Source organism: Carettochelys insculpta, chromosome 11, assembly GCF_033958435.1.
Source record: "Carettochelys insculpta isolate YL-2023 chromosome 11, ASM3395843v1, whole genome shotgun sequence".
Classification (NCBI taxonomy): Eukaryota; Metazoa; Chordata; order Testudines; family Carettochelyidae; genus Carettochelys; species Carettochelys insculpta.
The window spans coordinates 8,924,145-8,948,205 of record NC_134147.1 but is presented as its reverse complement, the minus strand read 5'-3'; the positions used below and the strand labels follow the sequence as shown (position 1 = coordinate 8,948,205).

Genomic DNA, 24,061 nt, shown 5'->3' with positions numbered 1-24,061 from the left:
CTTCTAGAATTAGCATGTTTATTAAGAGCGGTGGCAACAGCGTACGCTTATGTGGCATAAATGCGTGGGTTTCCCTGTAGTAATGTGGAGTTGAGCCCAATCACTTCATGACAGCCCCTTCTGCCAATCTCCTTTAAAATGTTAGCAGGTAGGTGTTAGTATATGGGAAATTTTCTTGTCCACAGTTTTAAGTATAAAAATATGCAGTGCAGGAGAAAGATAAATGATCTCCTAAAGGACCAGGTGGGTCTAGTAACACCATTAGGGGAAGTTACAATTGCTTATGTTACTCATGACAGTCATGCTTCTTACCCCTTAAACACAACTATATGTTTGAGGAGAATAGTTAAAATAACCCTTTTAGCCTCAGACCAGTGATGCGGCAATCATACTTGAACTGATTACCCTGAAGACTATGTACATGTAAACCTGGACAAAAAGACATTAAACCAATTGTTTTGCTTATTTTGTCACCCATAAGCTTAGGAAGTTCTTCTGAATTTATCCTACAAAAAGGTCAAGATCTAGAGATACTTCTTGGTTTGACTGCCTGGAGACTGAAGTTAAATTGCAACCCTCATTTACTCATAGAGAGGTAGCCGTGTTAGTCTGTGTCTTCACAAAACAAAGCAGCAGTCATGTAGTACTTTAAAAACCAATAAAATAACTTATTAGGTGATGACCCTTTGTGGGACAGACCCACTCCTTCAGAATTCCCAGATAATAATAAATAAAAACGAATAAATTATTTTGTTAGTCTTTGAAGTGTTACATGACTGCTTTTTTGTTCTGTGAACCCTCATTTCAGCATTGCAGGCATTGAGACTTGTTTTCTTCCGATAGTCTAACCTGATCTGTCAATCCTAGGAAGTAAAAACGTGTCAGTGAACACCTTTAACAAGTTAGCCCATAACAAGAACTGCAAAGATAGGCACTCACCATTCACATCATCAAAAAGGAACAATTTTTAATTTCATATTTTCAGACTTAAAGAAGAGTGCTGTTTCTATGTCTGACTTATGATACTAAAATGAATGTAGATGTAAATGGGCAAAATTTAGGTGAGTGTCGATTTATGTGCAAAAGCAAAACATTGGGACGGGAATATATACCCTTATGTTTCCACTCATTTGATCAAACACTACACTCTGCAGCTTAAAACGAAAAGAAAAAAAAAAACTTCTTAATCACAGCTTACGTATTAGTAATATATCCTCTTGCTGTATTCCCTCACATGTGTAATGAGAAAAATATACATGAATCATTACTGTAGGTAGCTGTAGTGTTTGGCCAGTAAAGGGCCCACAAGAATAATTTGAGATCACCAAGATATGCTCCAGGGGGTGTTACCTTTCTTATCTTTCTTTTCCTCCTCTTCTCCACCAGCCCCTAACAGAGTAAAAATGATGCCTGTCTGAGAATTGACTCCCACAGCGGTTACAAGCATTCTCCCAGAGCCCTCCATAACATGGGTACCTGAAAAATGACAGGACATAAGAGAAATTAACATTTTTGCTAATACGTCATAAAATACATCCTGAAACTACTTTGCAAAGACTATTACCAGGGAGGCAGTGGGCCATATTCTGACTTCAGTTACACTGGTTTAAATCCAGAGTGACTTTGGTCATCACATTCCAGTGGAACAAAACCAACCACTATAAAGACCACTGGCTTAAACTATGTTCTGTGGAACACTGGTTTTCCGTATATAACTCGCAGGTGGGCCGCAAGCATCTGACACTTTTTTGATATCATACACTGATGATATATGTCTTCTGTTATTAAAATCAGATACAATGTTACTTCTTCATTGCTATGATATCTGATTAAATTACTTCATTTTGTTTTTCTATTTGTTTGTTTGGTGGCGTTTTTTTTGGTCTGACAACAGTTTTTTTGAAGAAAATTTTCATATGTTCTGCATAAAAATATTGTTTGGTGTTCTGCAGTCTCAAAATTTAATAAACAGTGATATAGACAATAAAAGGTACTGAATTACAACATCCAGTATGCCTGTGCATCAATTAAATAGCTGAAGTTTATTTTAAAACTTGATTTCTAGTGTCAATGTAATGGAAAACAATACAATTTTTAAAGATAAAAGTAACTTCCATTATAACACTTCCCCCTAAGCCAATTATTGAGCTTTTAACATACATTTTGCTGTTTTCTACAATGTTTTTCTCCTGTTTGTGTGAAAGATGCAAAATAAAGGAGGAAATGGAGTATATAGGACAAGCAGCTAAAGTTATTATAGAGAAACCAACATCAAATGCATAAGCAAATTGAAAGCAAAAGGGAAAATATCATCTCTTTCAAGTTACAGTAATCTCAGTTGTACTTATAGTACAGTATTTTTAGATGAGTATGATTTTGAAGTTGATCACACATCTTTAAATAAAATGAAAAAAAGTTGTGAAGTGTTGCACAGATAATTGTGTTTAATAAATTATGGTTCATTGGACTATAAGAAAATGAATTTCTAATTGCCATAACCGCATGTTCCCAACACTGAAGAAATCAAAACTGAGACATATTTTCATGGGTTTACTATTTAAATAATAATGTTTTTCAGGGGACAAGGAGAAGTTTGAACCCACATGAAAATTATTCAACCTGAGAAGGATTTTTTACTGTGGGCAGAACAATTAAAGAGGCTAACAAGGGAGTTTTTCTGAGAGGGATCATCTACAGTAGCATTTCTCAAAGTGTGGTCTGTGGCCCAGTACCAGTCCTTGAGAAAAAATACTGGTCCTCAGAAAATTATAAATTACCACGATGTGCTACTATTATTGTGAATAAATAATAAACAGTGAAAATGTATTAATTTTTCATTTTTTATGTGTGTTTACATTTTTGGGCTGCCCAAAAAGGTACTGAAAAAAACAAGGTCCCAACGACACAAAATTTGGGAAAACCTGATTTACAGGTTGAACCAGTCTGGTTTGGCATTCTCTCACCCAGCAACATCCAAAATCCAGCATGATTTTAGTCAGCTGGAGAACCACTTATCATGGGCGTTGCCAAGTTTCCCATGGCCTCACAAAGTTTGTTTACATCCACTGTGTTCTGTGCTGTTATTTAGCTGTGATGTCCACTAAGTGTCTTCTAAGAGCTCAGTTAGCATTGGAAGTGGTGGTAAAGGTGCTAGACAATATTGACCTCCTGTGGTCCAGCAAATTCACTCATTCGGCAATGGTGTGGTCCACAGGGTGCCTGACTAGAGAAGTTCAGCACGCATTTAGTGAACATATAATTAGGGCTGTCAAGCAATTAAAAATTAATCTTGATTAAAATTAATCTTGATTAATTGGGCAATTAAAAATATCTCAGTTAATCACACTGTTAAACAATAATAATTTATTTGTTAAAAAAATTTAGCTTTTATGGTTTTAGAGAAAAAAAGCTTGAACATGGGAACCGCAAGGGACCAGAACCCAGAAAGCAAACAGAACCCCAAGCTTTATTGTTCTACAGGTCTCCTAAATTGCAAATCAAATCTCCCAGCTTTTGAATGCTTGGGTTAGCATACGGTGGGACGTGCAGCATGCAATTTTGCCCAATGTGCATGGGATTCCATCAGAACTAATCCTACAATGAGATCTGCTAGCAAAGACCCATGCAGGATGGGAGAAAGGCATCCACAGGCACCATTCTTATGGCAGGACCAGGTCTTCATTTAGCATTGTACCTCTGGCAGAAGCAAGTTTCCAACACAGGAAAGTGAACCAGCCAGCATGAATCTGGCCCATATGTGGGGACAGAAGTCAGGGAAATTCCTACCTGAGACCTATGAGCTATCTGCCTGTGACCTGAAGCATAACATTCCAGATAACACTGATTACAAAGGATAGTGGTATGCTCCGGGATGTTTGAAAAATTTGATCACGGCCTTTAAGTTTACTGAGAGCTCTCTCTAGCTCCCTAGGCAATATATTGCACCTTCAAAGTAGTCACATGGCTCCCATTCTGCAAGCCAGCAGTTTTCCAAGAATTAATTCCAGCATCTCCACCTTTTCAGCCTCCGACCCTACCCCAGCACCTGGTAAATTACTTTCCAGTCAACACAAACTTTTTGTTATGGGTGGTAAATGGCACAGCAAAGCTGCTGAAAGTTAGGACTTGCAAAACTAGCATTTGAATGCAGAGGGGGAAAGTAACTAAGTACTCACAAGACTCAAGTGAAAAAAAGATATCCTAGCACTGGAAAAGGTTCAGAAAAGGGCAACTAAAATGATTAGGGGCTTGGAACAGCTCCCATATGAGAAGCTAAAAAGATCGGGACTTTTCAGTTTAGAAAAGAGGAGACTGAGGGGGGACATGATAGAGGTATATAAAATTATGACAGGTGTGGAGAGGGTAAATAAGGAGAAGTTATTTATTTGTGCCCATAATACAAGAACTACAGGACACCAAATGAAATTAATAAGTGGCAGGTTTAAAACTAATAAAAGAAAGCTCTTCTTCACTCGGCACATAGTTAACCTGTGGAACTCCTTGCCAGAGAAGATTGTGAAGGCTAGGACTACAACAGAATTTAAGAAAGAGCTAGATAAATTCATGGAGGTTAGGTCCATAAAAGGCTATTAGCCAAGTGTAGGAACAGCGTCCCTGGACTCTGATTGTCAGAGGCTGGAGATGGATGGCAGGAGACAAATCGCTTGATCATTGTCTTCGGTCCACCCCGCTCTGGGGCACCTGGCCCTGGCCACTGTTAGCAGACAAGCTACTGGGCTGGATGGACCTTTGGTCTTTACCCAGTATGGCCATTCTTATGTTCTAAGTATGTTTTTCCAGTATTTGTACTTTACTCAAGTAATTTACACTTGTGACACTTCAACCCTTACTCAAGTCGGGTTTTAAGACAATATTGTCCTTTCTATTTCACTATCATGTCCTGAGGTACTTCGCTACTTGCTGCTTTCATCACCCCACTGACACTGGAACAAGCCAGCATTCTGACTGGCCAACGTCCAGCTACATGCACAAAGGATCCAACTGTCACGCAGTGACGGTTTTCTTAAAAAAGTTCCCTGCCAACAAAGACGACTCCTAAAAGCTTCATCAACACCTGTTCATTCACTACCAGTATCTCCACCCCCAGGGGTGGGGAGTCCCAAGCCTCGCGGGCTGGATCTGGAGTGCGGGAGAGAAGAAGCATGGAGCTGCATACTGCATTCACCCTGGGGGCAACATGGGTGCTGAAAACTGCTCATAGGAGGGTTTCCCCACTGCTCCTTTTGGGCAGAGTTTGGTCAATAGGACCAGTGGAGCACAGCACCTAGGAGTGGCAGGGGGCGCAGAGCTAGGTACGTGCCCCCCCACACTCCCCTCATGGCCAGCCCCTGCAGCCTCCTCCCTCTCTCATGCTCTCCAACTCCCCCACCCCAGCCCTCCCAGGCCCTGTCAGTTCCTGCACCCCAATACTGCCCAGCCCTCCCACTCCAAGTCCACTCCTGCTTTCTCCCTTGCTCCTACACCCAACCCTCTGGCAAGACACCCCACCCTCAGCCCACTCCTGCACCTCCCTCCCAGCCAGACTTTACTCCCAGCCTACTCCAGCACCTACCTCCCACCCAAACTAGTAATGCAGAAGCCGTTAAATGCTAAGTGTAACCCATTAACTGATTACATGACTGGGGAGTCAGCTGTTGTGTCCCTGCTAACTACGTGCTAGAGACTGGGGCTGTTCTGGTCTGGCTGGAGCATCCTGGCCTGTGGCAATGCTGAGAATAAAGGGCATTCCAGTGCAGCCAGAGCAACCCTCATCTGCAGCACCCCGGCCTGGAAGTGCCCCAGCCTGGCCAGAGCAGATGCCGTCCTCAGAGGGGCCCAGGTGTGCTGCAGGGAGGGGTACTCCAGCTGGACCAGAGGCATCCCCATCCTTGGTGGTCCCAGAAGCACTGTGGACAGGGGTGCTCCAGCCAGGCCAAAGCAGCCCCAGTCCTAATGCACCTCCTGTATTTAATTTGCTCACTCTTTAGCTTTATGAATGAAGGCTGTGACTATATTTAAATGCCAGATTAGATATATAAATGTGCAGTATGTGTGTATATGTAGTATATAATACACATACCCACACAAATATATGTGTGGGTGCATAACTGGTTGAACAATCATTCACAGAGAGTAGTTATTAATGGTTCACAGTCACCCTGGAAGGGCATAACAAGTGGGGTTACAAAGGGGTCAGTTTTGGGACCAGTTCTGTTTAGTATCTTCATCAATGATTTAGATATTGGCATAGAGAGTACACGTATCAATTTTGCAGATGATACCAAGCTAGAAGGGGTTTCAGCTGCTTTGGAGAATTGGGTCAGAATTCAAAAGGATCTGGACAAACTAGAGAAATGGCCTGAGGCAAATAGGATGAAGTTTAATAAGGACAAATGCAAAGTACTCTGCATAGGGAGGAACAATCAGTTTCACACACACAAAATGGGAAGAGTTCTGTAGAAAGGGATCTACGGGTCACAGCTGACCACAAGCTAAGTATGTGAGTTAACAGTATGAACGACATTAGAAAAAAAAGCGAACAGGATTCCGGGATGCCTTAACAGGAATTTGGAGAACAAGAAAATAGAAGTAATTCTTCTGCTCTACCCTGAACTGATAAGGCCTCAGTTTGGAGTAATGTGGCCAGTTCTGAGCAGCACATTTTAGGAAAGATGTGAGAAATTGGAGAAGGTCCAGAAAATAGCAATTAAAATCATTAAAAGTCTAGAAGATATGACCTATGAGAGAAGATTAAAAGAAATGAGTTTGTTTAGTTTGTAAAAAGAGGAGGCCAAAAGGGGACATGATAGCAGCTTTCAAGTACCTAAAAGGGTGTTCAAGGAGGAGGGGAAAAAATTATTCTCCTTAGCCTCTGATGATAGGACAAGAAGCAATGGGCTTAAATTGCAGCAAGAGGGATTTAGGTGGGACATGAGGAAAAAGGGAAACACACAGTCCTGGAGTGAAGGGGAGGAGAGCAGGATGATGGCTGGAGATGTTTTTTTTTCAGCCAAGAGGTACTTGGCACTGGGCAATATGTAATCAGTGTATAAAAAGAGGGGTCACAAAAGTACATCTTCCCCTACCCCTTCAGCCAGACAGTCCTACTGTTGACTGAGCTTGTCCTCTGCCACAGGTGTACATGCAGACGTGTTCCTACAGTGTCTAGGCCCTAGGCTCTGGGAAGAGTTCGTACTAGGCTTTGTCAGCAATACACTCATCTGAGGGCTTTTGGTCATCTAACCAAGTCTGGCATCTTTTGCAGAAATGGAAAAAATACCCAAAAAGTTATAGTAAAAGTTGCAGTAAAAGTGCAGCTGCTTTCATTTCTGGATACTTATGTACAATCAAGATGTGACATGCATGTTCACGCATGTGTGTGCTTTTACACATATAGCTTTCCAGAGGGACACCACTCTTTTTGGATACTTTTTCCACCTCTGATCTCTCAGGCAGTTTGATGTGCCTGGCTAGAGTCGCGACAACACAACACACACAAGCAGCCAGTAATGGGTGTCATAGTATCACAGCCCCCAGCAAGCACAGAAGGCTGTTGAGATGGTTCTGGTATGCAGCCATCTTCAGCTAATCCTGAAACCCACATGGCACCAGTAGTACAGAGCCATAGAGCAATGAGATACAGCCAGCGTGGTTAGTCTTGAGAGGGGCTGGGCACCAACAGCTCCTGCTGGTTTCCAAGGGAGATGCAGGAACTCAGGACTGCTCAGAATTGGCCCATTGTGAGAGAAGCGGAATATTCTGTCATAAGAATGGTAACCTAGATAAAAAGAGATAAAGACAAGCAGGGCAGGGAACCCTGAAGTAAGCTTTCCCAGGGGAGGGCTGCATGAGTCCCACTCCTTATAAATCAAAGTAAGAAGCCAGTCATGTCCCTAGATCAAACAGAGCCCAACAGGTGTCTCTGGATCTGAGGTGTAATTTGACTCATTCAATAGCTTTCAGAGCCAGACAGAGCCCCCACCTGACAAGGATGGGACTGGCCATGTTGCTGAAGCTGCCCAAATGAGCAGGCAGTGACAATGACCCGCCACTCAGCTGTGATGCTGTCATGGTTGGGTCAGTCACCAGGGGCTGCAGCATTTCACACCAGGACATTGTCCAGAGCACCTGGCTACTCCGTGGGTCTGTGGATGGGGCCCAGGGCAAAGAAATAGGTGCTTCTGAGATCTACCTGCTTCCACTGCTAAGGAGGTGATGGTGAGACACAGCAGATGTGGGAAGATTTCGTGTAAGGAAGAAGGAACGGCAGGGACAAGGCTGGTGGGTAAAAAGAGTTATCGATAAGGGACGGGGGTGGGAAACCGAGAACTAGGGAACTGAGGAATGGACCAAGAGGAGAGACAAGAGGGAGAAGAAAAAAAGAGAGGGCAAAGAGGCTACAAGGGAAAGGAGGAAAGACACAGAAGAATTGGATGGTGGTGAGAACCTCTGCTGATTTCTTTAGCATCAGGTGGAATCCTGATGGCCCTTGCCAAGACATACACAAAGCAGCCAGTTGTAACTACTCGGGCTTAATATATAGTGCTGATATTTGTACAATTCAAACAGGAAAGGGCACAAATGGCCACAGATAAGAGGTGATATCACCTTTCCAAAGAATACATTGCAATGACCTATTTCTGCTGCTTTGACCATTGCAGCTTATCCATCAGAAGCTCCTATTATATCAATTGAGCAGTAAGAACAGAAATTGAATGTACCTATCAAGAGGTAAGGGAGTCACTTTCTCATATCAGTGGAGCAGAAAGTAACCAACCTGACTGTACTTTTAGGTGGAGGAAGTGAATCTATCCTTTGCTGTCAACGGCTGCTAGCAAATTTTGCAAGAATAAAGGAATATACACAAACAAAGCTGTTGAAAGATTAGAGAATTATCCTATTGTTCTAGTCAAGGATAAGGAAATTAATTTATACCTACTGGATTTTAAACAATACAGCTGATTTACAGAGAGAAAAAAATAAACCAATACAGCAGTTTATCCCAGAGAAGGTAAGAATTTTACTCTGTTACAAAATTTATCCAATGACAAATACTTTAAATTTGTTGCCTGACAAAATACTCTGTCAAACAGATCTTTGCGGCAGGTCATATTTTGAGATGCAAGGATGACAGATGGCTGCAGTTTACAGGAGGGAATTGTCTGATCTAATTGATCCATCCTTTTCGGGATGCAAGAAAAAACAATACACATTCCTGTAATAGTCAGTGGTTCTGGTCACATTCTCAGGTGGAAGAAATGGTAACTGATGAAATCTGCCTCTCTCTAAAGAGCACAGAAGGTTGCTGTATTGAATGAAGCAACAAAAATGGGGAGCTACTTGTTCAGACATAAGGAAAGCAGCCATAATTCTAACCAGTGATCATGATCTCTCTTCACTTTTCCTTTCCAGATAATGCTGTGATTTGGACCTACAAGGAAGGTAGCAATGACATTATTTCAAAGAAAAAGTGAAACTAACCACAGCATGAAAAACTTCTTATATTTCCTGTTATTCCACCACTTGCAGTTTTGTAGGATCAATCATTGTTTATTTATTAAAACTTAAGAGGAAGTAAGTGGGACTGATCATTTCTATCAAGAGGTAAGGAATCCAGCTCCTCATAGCCTAGGGATATGAATAAACCGCTCCATTTCTATTTTCATGTAAGTCTGACCTTTGAAGGGAAGAAGGTAATAGGTTGCTGAATTTAAGAATAAATTCAGAGGAAAGAAGGATCTGGCCAGAGGGAGGAAAAACATCATCTTCTAGTTCAGAAAAAAGAAAAACAGCCAATTCTGTGCTACAGGTTTTACCCCATGTAGCTGGTCTTACCTGCAAGAGTCAATGTTGTGCGGTAGAACATCATGACAAGTATGTGAGCATTGAGATGTCTAATTATTTGGCTCTTAAGGAACAATCTGCATTGATGACTCTTCATAGCTGGTAAGAAGTAATAATAATAATAATAACAATAATAATAATAATAAATTCTGTCCAACACTGATGATCGCAGGTTTTCGCAATTCGAGATGTGAACAGAAAAGGTGGCCATTACTACCCAGGAGAAGAGAGGGAAAGTGGCTGTCTTGGCAAGAGTTAAGAAATACCAGACTCCAGAGAGCCAGATGCATATCAAGCAGTATGGATTTTACGTTCAGGTAGAAGAACTGCAGTTGACTATGTAAAAGGCGGACGCAAGGCTTAAAGTAGCATGAACTTGCCAGCTGTTCAATCCATTGAGGAAATAGCAGCAACTTGTAATTGGAACCAAGGAAACAAAGGTCAGTTACTTCAAATAGTTCTGCTTCTTTGAAGCAATTCAGCACAGCATCACAAATAGAGGTGAGCATTTAAGTTTCCTTGGTTGTCAGAAGACTCTGGTGCTAAGGCAACCGTTACAGACCAAATCAATGAATTAATCAGTCTGTCACTCATTGATTGTTGCAGCAGATTGCATATCTTCAGATGGAAGGAGACCAGAGGGCCAATATTTTTTCTAGAACAGATTAATGCAGTTTTAGTGAGCTGAACCAGGAGTATCAGTTGGTAAGAAAACAAAAACAAAACACCCACTTTTATGATAATGAAGTGGAAATGAATGGATCCTCTCTCACTTTCAGATGTAGGAAATGAAGCTGATGTGAACTTTGAGGGTGACAAAACTTCAGGCAGTTCTTAAAAGATCTCTCCCCACTGCCAAGTGGTAAGGAACTCCCTTCAGAACAATGGAGAAGGAATAAATGGAATGGTTGCCTTTGCAAGTGACAGAAATACAGTGGGTTTAACCTCACAGGGATTCACAGCTATAAACAGTCACATTATTAAGAACACAGGAAGACATGGCCAAATCTGCAGAGAGGAAAGAAGAGCTGCTTTCCATGCCCAGAATGAGAAGACAATCACACCAACCCCCAGGGTTATTAGCCCCCAGAAGTGTCCCATATGTATCACACAAAACTACACAGTTACCCCCCAAATATGGCCGCTTTCTTCTCCGTGGCTCTCCATCCTGGTGCGCAGGAAGAAGGTCACAAGAAGTGCAGAGATTTTTGATTAAATTTGAATTCATTAGCACTCAGGCATGCAAGTATAAAGGGCACCCACATTGAAAAAATTCTTTTACCCATTGCCATCACATCGCACCGCAGTGGTAGCCACCTCTTGCAATGTTGAGCACTCAGAGCAGTGGTCTACCTGGTAGTTCTCAGGCTGACAAGAGAGCTCCAGCATGGGCCTATCAGGAGATTCTTGATCTTCTTGCAGTTTGGGGAGACAAATCAATGCTGAGGAGACTTTGGGTGGCCAAGAGAAATGCGGAACTCTATGATCACATGTCACGTGAGATAACTGCCAGAGGTTACTCCTGGGACTCTACCCAATGCTTGGTGAAGGTGAAAGAACTCCAGAGGGCTTATCACAAAGTCTGGGAAGCCAACCAGAGGTCAGGGTCATCTCCATAGATCTGCTACCATTATGAACAGCTGCTTGTGCTCATTGGGGTTGACCCCACCATGGAGCCTGGTATTAATTATGACATTTGTGGAGGCCATGCTCTGGAGTCAGGGGGGATCCAAGAGGAGCTGGGGGCTCAGGAGGAAGAGGCCAATGGAGAGGAAGAAGGGGTCAACCAGCAGGGGTCTGAGGAAGTTATTCGTGACCACTTGGAGCTCTTCACCCTAGATCTGGAACCAGTCTCCATGATGCCGGTCCCCAAGCCCCAGGGACCAAGCTGTTCTGGTGAGGTTTTTTTCTGAATGCTAGAAGCTGGTTGCTGGTGGGTGTACGTAAAGGTATAAGTATGGGTATAGGTATAGGTTTTCTATGGATCTGCGCCCCTCAGAACAGCATGTTAATATTTCTGGGGCTGGAGAGTTTCTCCTTTTTGGAGATCTCTTTGAAGGCCTCCTCCAGGCACTTTTGTATTTTTTGCACAAGGTTTTTGGGCAGGCCTGACTTATTGTGGCTTCCACAGTAGCACACCTTGTCACACCAGGCAACCAGATAGTAATCTGGTGTCATGGTGCCACACAGCAATTTTGCAAATTTTCCAGGCTTGTGGTCACACAAGATGAGCAGCTGTTCTTTGTCAATATCTGTTAGTTTTAGGAGGGTGATGTCTTCTTTGGCAGCCTAAAGCAGCACGGGAATTTGGATAGGGTTTTTTCTCATGCTTCCTGCCCTTTTACATTTCCCTGGAGTGCATTGCCACACTACGTGGCAGGCAGGTGCTCCATTCCTCCCTCACACCCATGTGGGTTACAAGGTCTCCAGGCCTTCACTTCTCACATGTCCCTTTCCCCCCAACACTTCCTTTCACTTTACAGGGATCTCTCCCCACCCACCTGTCCATGAAGCTGGAATTGAAGCCCTCCCCATCATCACCTATCACCATGCGGCTGCTGGGCTCTGCGGGCCTTGCTCACTGTGGAGGATTGCTCCAGGAATGCCCAAAACAAGTTATTCCCCTGTCCCAGCACACAGGACAGCTTCCCCTGCTGCCATCCCCAGTGTGGGAGACAGGGCAAGGAAGTGTAAAAGGTGCAAGCAGGATCTGTTCCTGCAGCACATGGAGCCGTCTGAGTCAGAAATCAGTAAGATGACAAGGGACACAGATCAGTGGTGGCAAAGCACAGCTCAGTGGCATCAGAAAATGCAAGAGCAAGCGGCAAAGCTCATAACAGCAGTAAGCGACGAAATGGAGGTCCTGTGCTCCATGATGCAGTTGTGGAGGGACTCCCAATGCAGCCCTGCATGAGTCATATGATACACAAAGCAGAGAGGGAACCACATGGCGGGAGAGACGGCTGAAAACACAGGTGCCTGCCATTAAGCCAAAGTCCACAGAGGATTGGTAGCAGACGGAACTGGGCCGGAGTAGTGGGTGGAGGGCTGAAAGCACAGGAAACCCAAAGCCATCCACTATGGCCTGTACATCTCCCAGCGTCATGGTCTTCCTGTGGAGACACTGATGGATTGTATGGACCACCTGCATCATCAAAGACCCCCACTGTAGATCTGTCCACCCTGAACTGATTTGCCATTGACCAGTAATTGTTGGGCATTGCAGACTTCCACAGAGCAATTGCCACTTGCTTCTGAACCGCTAAACCTTGCCTCATTCTTGTGCTGTTACACCTTATTGCAGGGGCCAGCACACCACAAAGTTCCATAAAAGTGGACATGAACATGCAAAAGTTCTGCACCCACTGCTGGTCATCCCAGGACTCCAAAACAATGTGTGCCCACCAGCGTGTGCTGGCCTCGCAAGTCCAAACCTGTGACTTCACTGTCAGCAATGCATCCAGGGCAGCCAGCATTTGTGAGTTCTTGGACCGCATTTGAAAGATTTGCTCTTCAAAGCCATCATCAATCATCATCATCCTACTGAACCATCACTGCACTTTGTATTAGAAAGCAAAATTGTGTGACAGTCTGAGCAGTTGCCACAATGGTGTGCATAATGACATGAAACAATTGGGGATCCATGTTTGCAGTAGCGCTGTGGCATTGAAAATGCCAGAGAAAGTGGGTACCCACAGTGTATTGCTCCTGCAGTCAAACTTGGATAAGGCAATGGGAATGCAGAAACTCAACATGGAGAAACAGTGGCTCAAATTTCCAGAAGTTTTCTAGACACTTAAATTTGTATTCATAAGAACGAGGTTAAAAATTTGAATTTAGTAAATGTTGAACATATAGTGAAGATGCAGCCTGAGTGAAAGATTGTTTAAGCCTTCCCCAAGATGCTCACTGTAGCTCAGTGTATTGGCTCCTTGTCCTGCTGGCTAGAAGAACAGGAGTATTGGTCCTTTAAGAGCACCCCGACCAATACAAGTGGGTGGGTGGGGAACAACATATACAAAGATGGAGCAGGGAAGAACAGGAAGGAGCGGGACCAATTTGGGGGAGTGAAGGAGGTCACTGCCTTTCCTGCTGAGCAGACACGCTGGTGAGCGGGAGAGTATTTATATCTCATGCAGTTCTGGTAAAGCCCTCTTTTACCTGGGTCACATTAGCAGCACCTCTCCCTTCCCAGATCCCTGTCCCAAACCATGGAGCTGAAAAAGACTGTCCCCTCTCATGATCCGCTATGTGCATCTGACTGGTTGCCCTTTTCCCTGGGAAGGAATTTTTCCCTTCCCATTGCATTAGCTGAGGCTGGCTGGGTTTTTTCACCTCCCCCACTGCAGGTACCCAGTGGGGTGGGGGAGTGGGTTAGGCTGTAATGTCACAGCATAATTAAATTGGAGGGTGGCTATCCAATGCAAGTAAAAGTTTTGAAAGGGATATACTGATTGGAGAGAATAGATTGGGAAAGGATTTGAAAGAAAACATCCCTTTTAAGGAGCTTTGGAAGAGGGTTTTGGAGCTCCAGTGTCTGGTACTGCAGGAAGCCAACACTCCACCTTCACCTTCCAAGGAGGGGCGGTGGTGGGTTCCCAACAATGACATGGCTGGCATCAAAAGGACTAGGAGAGGAAGATAGCCTGCACTGTGCAATTGCTGGGAAATCCCTGTTATTTAAAATGAAAAAAGTTGCAGCCTAATTGCACCACACCCAGTGACACCTTCGTGTCTTTCTGCTGGCATGGTCAGACACTTGTCTTCCACATTTTGAGAGATATTCCACAATAGTGGGGGTTTTACTGCTTCACTCCGCCAGTCAGAGGACCTGCTTGGTTCCTTCTTACCACATGGTTTTCAGTGCTTGCACAGGGCTTAAGGAGTTACCAAGAGATCTCCTCAGTGGTAGGTCTCGTTTCAACTGGCTGTGTATAACAAACAAGAGCTTCATTCACACTGCCTCTCCCAGACACTCTGCCTCAGAAGCCCAGTCCCCACAGGCACAGTGCCCAATGCCACCTCATTAACACAGCTCCATATGTAAAACTTCCACGTTGATGCCTGACCTATAGTTCTGAGAACTCCTCAGTGCGAGATTTTCTAGCAAGCAGAGAAACACCTACAACTGTAGCAGAATACTCCCAGAACAGCTCCCAAGTAGGTTCCACAGAACCCCCCACAGCTACTGGATGCTGACCAATTGTAGTAGGAACCAACTGAGCTGGGCAGAGTCCCAGCTCCTGTGTATCAGAAGAGGAGTATTTTTGATTTTGCCACAGAGAATCCTGCTTGATTTTCACAGCTGTGGCACTCAAACAGCCATAAATGTATTTTTCCCTTTTTTCCCACCACATTTCTGAATTGAGCCCGGAGCCCTAATTTTGATTAATTCTTTTCAAAGTGAAGAAACTTTCAACCCATCTCAATACAAAATAAATATTTTGCAACACATTTTCTGGAGAACATAATTCTGTCCATCAGGTAAAATAATGACAGAAACAAAGAATGTCTCTGTTCATCCAGATTCAGTGGCAGGACTAAAGAAGCCACTTTCAGAAGATCATTTTAAGCAAGATGCACAGACTGGTTTAACAAAGCAAACCTGCAGGTAATAGAAATACTTTTACAGGGTTAAATAATACTCCCATTTACAACCTGATATTTAACTCCCCCTTCACCAGTTTTCATCAGTAGTAGTAGTACAAACAAGCAAAGCATCTTCTCCTACAGCCTCTATTTAAGTCCCAATAGGTATTAAACATGATTTCCACTCCCACCAATTTACGGTCCTCAGAGTTACCCATCACCCCTACATAAATCTCTCTCTTCCATGTGCTAAAATGAAAAAACAAACATAAAAGAATGCCAGCAGAGTGAAACAGTACATAGATCCTTAGGCATTAGATGTTGAATAGAACTCCGAACAAGTGAAAAACATTGTAGAGTGGCTATTTGAGATAAATGTAGGCAGAGATTTTAGAAGTTGATACTCTTGGTGTCACAAGTTATCAGATGATAGCGCTCAAATAACCAGAGCTGCTATATTGCCTTCATACAGGACTGCTGTGTTCTGCAGTTACTGGAGCTAATTTGTACCACCAGTGTTCCTTCATTTGGTGTGGCAAACATAGCACCATGGGAAGTTCTGTCAACAGCTTGCTGAGGTTGAAATGAGCATAAATAGGACGGTTCCAGCAGACTCAATACCAATTAAAATGCATTGATAGACAGACATGTTAAAAATATTTTCCTAGTTCCCTGAAAGGTCATATTTGGAAATGCTGTTTTGTCTTCAGCACAATTTGATTCCCTCCAGGATATTTTGCTCTCTTTAAGGTTGCTTTCAGCCACTTTCTGGTCCGTATTGTCTCTGAAATCCATCCTTTGATATGTGGTACAACAAGCCAATTACTGGTACTTGTTCAATAACACCAGTGGTCAAAAGTGTTGCATCTTGAGTACCTTTAGCCAAGCTGTGATGGGGTTCCAGGATCCCCAAGCTCTGCACCCCATTTGCAGGCAGGAGTGACTCTCACTCAGCAGGAGAACAGCGGGTTTATCACCCAACGGGGACAAAGTGTTGTACAGAGGTGTCAGTACAGCAGGCAGAGACTGTCAGTCCAATCCATTTTGGGGGAGAGAAGGCCCGAAGGGGGCCCCCAACCTGGGGCCTTGCCCCCTCCTTTGTCTCTCTCTGTCTCCCCAACTAACTGCTTTCAAACTCCCCATTCCAATTCAAAACCCTGCACCCCAAACATGTCGTTAGCCCTCTTCACTACAGGGGCACACCACTGACTCATATCCAGGCTTCTCATTCTCTGTAATCCTCAAGCTCCACCTCCCCCTTTACCTGCAGTATTGAGGTGTCAACTGGTCACCTAGGTTACCATCAGCAGGAATCTCACACCCTCCATAAGCCACATACACTCATACCCACACATCTTGCCTCTACATCACACAAGCCCTGTCTAAACTGGAGACCCAAACAAAGTTACTTCGCTGACCTTTTACTTGGCTGTCCCATGACCATCCCATCTTAACATCATAAACACTGAGCACCGCTGCAGCTTACCTTTCAAACCCTTCTCCATAACTCCATCATCCTGCTACATCTCACCCAGTCTAGGAAGCTCAGGCCAGAGGCACACTAACGCAGAAGATTGACCCACTCAGGGTTGATCTTCTGGGGTTGTGTTTCACACATGTGCAAAACAGCACTTTCCAGTGTCAAAGTTGACCCCAGAATTCCTCATGAGTGGCAAGGATTAGGAAGGTTGATCGGAGAAATGCTCCTGTTGACCTTCCTCTGTGTAGACAGCCATTGATGTCGACCACTGATAAGTTGATTTTAGCTATGTAATTGGCTTAGTTAGAGTTGTGTATTGGCAATCAACTTCTGTGTCTAGTACAGACACAGCCGCAGGAGGATATCACCCCTGTAACCTCTTTCCCAAATAAAACAAGCCACCCTAAAATTCTCCACCATCTCAAATCTGACTTTTGCTCTTTAGTTCCACGATTAAAACCTCATACCTATTTTGATCATCTGTCAAAATCCTCCAAACAAATATTGCTTCCCTCAGCTCATTCAAAGTTACGCAACTACCTTCCTCTTCCACTACCATGACTGCAGCATTTTCCTAATTCAAATCTCCATTGGATTCCTTTCAACTTCCATGTCAGGTTTAGACTTCTCATCCTCCTCTTAAAGCGAGCTAGAGAAGTTCCCCTCCTTTCCTCCCCGAGGCAAGGAAGGGAGTGAAATTGGTTGGCCTTTCACCTCATAAAAATGTGTTCTCTATGCAGGTTTTCATCCTTCCTTTTTCCCTTTTCATTTCCACAGTGAACCTAATCTGAACCCAGTTCTTTCCCAGAAGAATATGACATTTATTTGTATGCCTGTGGTGCCTGCAGTGTGCTAGTAGGTCCTGGTCATGGGGTGACTTCCACTCCCAGTGGATGACACTTCCAGACAGTATTCTATATAACTCTGGGGGTGGAGTTCCCATAGAATGAGATCCCAATGATGTAGTCTATTTTCTTTCCAATCCCACAGCTCTTATGTCTGCAAGAGAGAAGGGGCTGGGGGGGGGGGGCAAGGGGTCTCCTGGCTCTCAGATCAAGGGGTAAAATTTAAAGAGATAAGCTCCTCTCACTCAGTATTTCTGCACACTGCTTCAGCATCACTCCATGAAAAGGATAGGGTCACAGCTAAGGGTGACCTCTCACACTCAGGGAGAGAAGAGAGGAATCCACCTCTGATTTTCAACAATGAAAAGGGAAAGCTGAGCAATGTTCAATGTGTAAAGTGAGGGTGAAATAATGACACTGAAGCAGGAAGAATTTGGGAGGGGAAATCATCAGCCTAGAGGTGTGTCAGAAGGAGAGAGTGTGAACTATCAATCAATGACATCTGGGCTACTGAGCCTCAGCCTTTGAGATGATGGGTGAAAATGAAATGGACATAAAAAACTGAACAGATGGCTAACCTCTGACTCAACCCAGATTAACATTTCTTACAACTGAAGCATTTAAAATTGGCTACAGTAAGCGGTGTCTTTATCACTACTGTTGGGCTCAGAGTCTAACTGAATGCTAAATGAGCCAAGAAAAAAATGCTATTTTTGCCAGTATTGGCTTTACTTAGCAAATCCCAGGGCAGACCTGTTTTTTTCCTCACACATAAAAAAACACCCTCGTCCAGCTATCAAGGAAACATGAGATTTTTTTTCCCTGGGCAGACTTGGGTTTTGGGGTGATAAAGAAATGCTCAAACTATCCACAAGTTATGCAGGAGTAGCTCAGACATAAAGTAGGACCACTACCACCCTTTCTTTGGATACCTTGTGATGTGTGGTCACATTAATGTGACTTTTTTTTTCATCTTTTGTCATATGAATTGCAAAGGTCATCTAAGCAAAGTTAACTGCACCACTGCTCCCTCCTCAGTCTTCTCCAGGGCACCTCTTTAGGGCCTGGTCTACAATAGGCAGGTCAGTTAACTGTAGGTAAGCAAATTCTAGCTACAGCAATGGGGTAAGATAGAATCAAATCACCAGCAATCCATTTACCTGGTCGTCTTCACGGAGGGAGTTCAATGGGAGAAACTCTCCTGTCGATCTCCCTTTCTCCTCATAGTATCAAGGCTTGCAGGGGATTGACTGCTGATACCGGGTAGTTTGATTTCACACTTCTCTACCATACATGTGAAATTAAACTTTAGAAGATAGACCTTGACTGATTCGATCTCCTGTGTAGTCTAAGTCTTGGGCCTCTAATTATCTGTAGGCTGGAATCGACCTTCTCTCTCTGGACCAGAATTTTAGGGTTGCAGTCTTGTGCTTACCTCAATAGGTCTGACTTTAGTTCAGCACCTACTGGTCTGTTCTCTCTCAGGAGGCTCTCAGTGCATTTGCCAGAGATCAGCCAGCTTTTACAAAGCACAGTGCATTTATTTAGAACAAAAGCACTACTGAGAAAATCTATTAGAAAACAATAAACAGCCTACACACATGCTAACCTTGCATTTTTCACATGGAGTCTCTGGTAGGTGTTCAAAATTTTCCAGCAGGGATTTTCCTGCTTGGTTAAACACTCATGTCAGTTTGGGGGTCATGTGAGGGACCCTGGCTCAGTTCAAGCTCACCCTTTTTTGCCCATTTCTGAAACAAATAAAACTAATCAATACCTCTTTCCTCAGAGGAAAGCCTTAAAGGCTGGGTATCTACCAGGATTGCAGATCCATATGCAGGAACTTCAGTTGGGGGGAGGTCCTTTTTTCATAAATTTGGACTGAAATTTTTTTAAATAAAAAAGGAGTTTAAAAATAGCCATGGAAAGAGTATGAAGTTAATGAAAATTTGACTGGCAACAGCGATTGGTAAAATGATTTTTATCACATACTAAAAATGTATACAATAATAAAAGTTTTATAGATATTGCATTCGGGGATCTTGTTGTAATATCATAAGTGAAAAACAATATTTCCTTATCCCTCTCCATTTTCTGCTGCTACTGGCCAAGGACATGTTGGGAAATGTAGTCCTTTCCTTGCTCCAGGGCCATCTCTGTACAGAATCATAAAATCCTATGGGTGGAAGGGACCTTAGGAGGTCATCTAGTCCAGCTCTCTGCCTACAGCAGGATCAACCCTAACTAAACCATCTCAGACAGGACTTTGTCAAGCTGGGAATTCAACCACCTCTCTAGGTAAAGCATTCCAGTGCTTCACAACACTACGTGTGAAATAGTTTTTCCTAATATCCAACTTACACCTCCTGCCTGTAACTTTAGACCACTGCTCCTGCCATCCGTCACTACTGAGAACAGTCTCTCTCCATCCTCCTTAGAGCTCCCCTTCAGGAAGCTGAAGGCTGCTGTTAAATCACCCTCACTCTTCTCTTCTGCAAACTAAATAACTCCAAACCCCTCAGTCTCTCCTCATAGGTCATGTGCTCCAGTTCCCTAATAATTTTCGTTGCCCTCCACTGGACTCGCTCCAATGCATACACATCCTTTCTATACTAGGGGGCCCAGAACTGGATGCAATACGCCAGATGTGGCCTCACCAGTGCTAAATAGAGGGGAATAATAACTTCTCTAGATCTGCTGGAAATGCTTCTCCTAATGCACCCCAGGCATGTCATTAGCCTTCTTGGCTACAGGGGCACACTGTTGACTCATATCCAGCTTTTCATTCACTGTAATCCTCAAGTCCTTTTCTGCTACACTGCAACTTAGTCAGTCAGCCCCCAGCCTATAACAATGCTTGGGATTCTTCCATCCCAACTGCAGGACTCTGCACTTCTCCTTGTTGAATCTCATCAGATTTCTTTTGGCCAAATCCTCCAATTTATCTAGGTCACTGTAGACCCTATCCCTACCCTCCAGCATATCTACCTCTCCCACTAGCTTAGTGTCATCTGCAAATTTGCTGAGGGTGCAATCCATCCCCTCATCCAGATCATTAATAAACATGTTGAACAATAGTTGCCCTAGAACTGATCCTTGGGGCATTCCACTTGAAACCGACCACCAGCCAGATATTGAGTCTTTGAGCACTACCCATTGGGCATGACCATCTAGCCAGCTTCCTATCCATCTTAAAGGCATGACTTGCCCTTGGTGAATCCATGCTGACTGCTCTCGAATGCTTTCCCTTCTTCCAAGTGCTTCAAAATGGATTCCTTGAGGATTTTTCCAGGGACTGAGGTAAGGCTGACTAGTCCATAATTCCCTGGATTGTCCTTCTTTCCTTTTTTAAAGATGGGCACTGCATTTGCCTTTTTCCAATCGTCCAGGACCTCTCCTGATCTCCACGAGTTTTCAAAGATAATAGCCAAAGGTTTTGCAATAACATCTGCCAATTCCTTTAGTACCCATTAAATTCAGACCCAGGAATTTGTGTGCATCTAGCTTTTCTAAATAGCTCTTAACCCGTTCTTTCCCCACCAAGGGCTGCCCACCTCGTTCCCATACTTCATTGTATGTGGACATTCCACCAGTTTTGTTGACAAAACTCACCAGTGTAACCGTAGCCCCAGATTTCAATGAAGTTATTGCTGTGAAGGTTTCTGAAGTCCTGGGTGTATTATGGGTCACTTGTACAGATAGGTTTTTGATTAAGAATTTTTTAACAGTTTTGATCTTAAAAGAGAAGTTCTGTCATAATTCTGTTTCACTAAAAGTTTTCATTTCAATGCAGGACAAAATCAAATGCTGAAACCTCAAAAGAGATCACAAAACAGAACTAGTCCAGCATCTGATGAAGTGAGTCTGTGCTCACGAAAGCTCATGCTCAAAACTTTTCTGTTAGTCTATAAGGTGCCACAGGGCCCTTCGTTACTGTTACAGATCCAGACTAATACGGCTACCCCCCTATACTTGAAAACAGAACTACTGCTCTCTGGCCAGCAGTACGGGCAATCTCAATGCCCCATCCATACGTAAACATAGTGGAGAGTACATGGAATGTCATCACACTACACTGCTTCTGCATTGCCTTTGATGCAGTCTACCAAAGCTGAATTCAGTAAACTTGACCATACCCATGATAAGTGGTCATCAGGCTAACTAAAATCATACTGGATTATGGATGCTGCCGGATGAGAGAGTGCCAGACTAGAGAGGTTCAACCTGTATTTTTAAAAGTGTTTTTAAAGCTTAGAGGGATATTTCTGCATGGGTTCAATAAGCTGTATCTAACTTTTGAAGAGCTCTTAAATATCTACAGCTTGACAAAAAAATTATGCATCTTTCACTTTACACTGGTAACTGCACTAGTATTAATTAAGACATGACTAATATAAACCAGTTTGAGTAAAGAATTACACTCAAAATCTTTATTAGTTATAGGCATGTACTTGGAACTATGGAAAGAATTCATGTTTTCTCCTGGTCTGTGCACATAATATGAAATCTTGTATGTCAGGTACATGCAAAATGAATGTATTTCTTTCTCTCCTTCACAGGACTTCTTTTCATTGTGAATAAAATTCATTTTTTATTACTTTGAGCACCAGAACTCACACAATACTTGCACAGTTCAGAAAAAAACTCAGATTTTTGAAGCTGCTAATAAAGGGTTAGTTTTCAGAATGGAAAAGGAAATATTATAGCTAAGAGGAAAATTGAAACATATATGAACTAGGAAGTTAAGCAGAGACTATTATATTTTCAAAGCCATTTTCTGGACAGTTAACTAGAAGTTAGTGTGCTAAAGAGTGTCTAGAAATCCAAATATCAGAGAATGAAACTGGTTAAATACAGAGATGTGAGCATGAAGGAACAAGTGAAAAAGTAACTGCCCACTTTCAGGGCTCAAAGTAACTAACACCAATATTATGGTGGACACTTATTCTCTTTCTGGAAATACCAGCAACTAGCTCAACCCCTTCCCTGCAACTACTAAGATACAGTTGATGTTAACAAACAAACATCCATCAAAATCCCTCTATAAAAGAAAAAAGAACTGTCCACCACAGTAGTCTATTTGCAATTTCAGAGTAACCACAATCTGGAGGTTGGATGCTTTGCTTTGAAGGTTTCTGCTTCGCAGGAGCCTACGCTAGAGTATTTACTGGCAGGGAACTGAGACAAAATGTGAGCTGCTTTTCTCCAGGCAGTTAGTGACCTGGTTCCTTAATATAGCTTCATTTTTTATTTTCAGAAACTAACAAAGCAGCATAGTCAGAAACTTTGTTTCATTTGCTCTTCAACAAACTGACCTCTCTTTGTTTTGTATTCTTGTGTTGCCTTGATGTAAATTTGCAGGGAGACACTAAATTAAGTTCAAATACAACAATGTTATGTTGATCCCAATTAAATTGTTACTTACATAAAATTAGAATTACAGTTTGAACAGCTCTCATTCAGCACTCTCTGGACCAGACCAGTGCCAAATGAGAGAATTTGCCGAACAACAGAAAGTCAGTATTATCTAGCACATTATCAACTATTCCACTGCTTACTGGGCTCTAAGAAGTCATTTAGGGGTAAATTACAGTTAAATAACAGCCCAGAACACTGAAAGCCAGGACTGGTGGCTGTAAACAAATTTTATGGGATCAAAGGAAACTTGGACATACCCATGCTAAGTGGTCATCCAGCTAACTAAAATTATGCCAATTTTGGATGTTGCCAGAGAAGAGAGTGCCAGACTAGAGAGGTTCTACCTGTAGATTAATTCTGCTCTTCTATGTAACTGTCCCATATTCATAGCTAAAGTCATGATCTCTGAGACAAAATCTGTAACACTGCATCTTAACAGCTGTATAGAAAATCAGCAGCTATCACACATTAATGTGTATGATAGCGAGGTTAGTCTTATGTTCAAAACTTCTGTGTGTACAATTTATGGATATACTTAAAAAAGTGTTTTTTTGAACTACAAGATTTAAGCAATGCATCACCTGAAGATTTCAGATTTCTTCTGAGTGGTGGACAGTTTGGTTAAACCAAATTGTCTTCATTTGTTGGTTGATGCACGTCTCTTCCCCAGTAGAAAGAAACTGCATGTCACTTTACAGATGAAATGAGCTTATGCAATCTGAAGCACTTGATTCCATACCTGCAACCTACTCTTCCTTGAGTTTAGACCAGATTTGCTCACTCAAGTTATAAATATATTTTGTACCACAGCCTACTGGAGCCACGTTTGGTTGAAATTGTCAGGGTTTCCACAAGGAAGGCAAGTTGCTCAATTCAGTTAAGGAAC

At 42.9% G+C, this 24,061-nt stretch overlaps 1 protein-coding gene across 10 annotated transcripts in view; it reads right to left on the bottom strand.

Annotated features, from left to right (window-relative positions):
• The window catches only part of ATP2B2 (ATPase plasma membrane Ca2+ transporting 2), a 340,287-nt gene that overhangs the window by 163,728 nt on the left and 152,498 nt on the right, over positions 1–24,061 (bottom strand). For all 10 annotated transcript variants that reach the window (XM_075006185.1, XM_075006187.1, XM_075006186.1 and 7 more), the window contains exon 5: positions 1,351–1,476. In XM_075006185.1, coding sequence (XP_074862286.1) covers positions 1,351–1,476 — 126 coding nt within the window. The remainder of the gene's footprint in view (positions 1–1,350; positions 1,477–24,061) is intronic.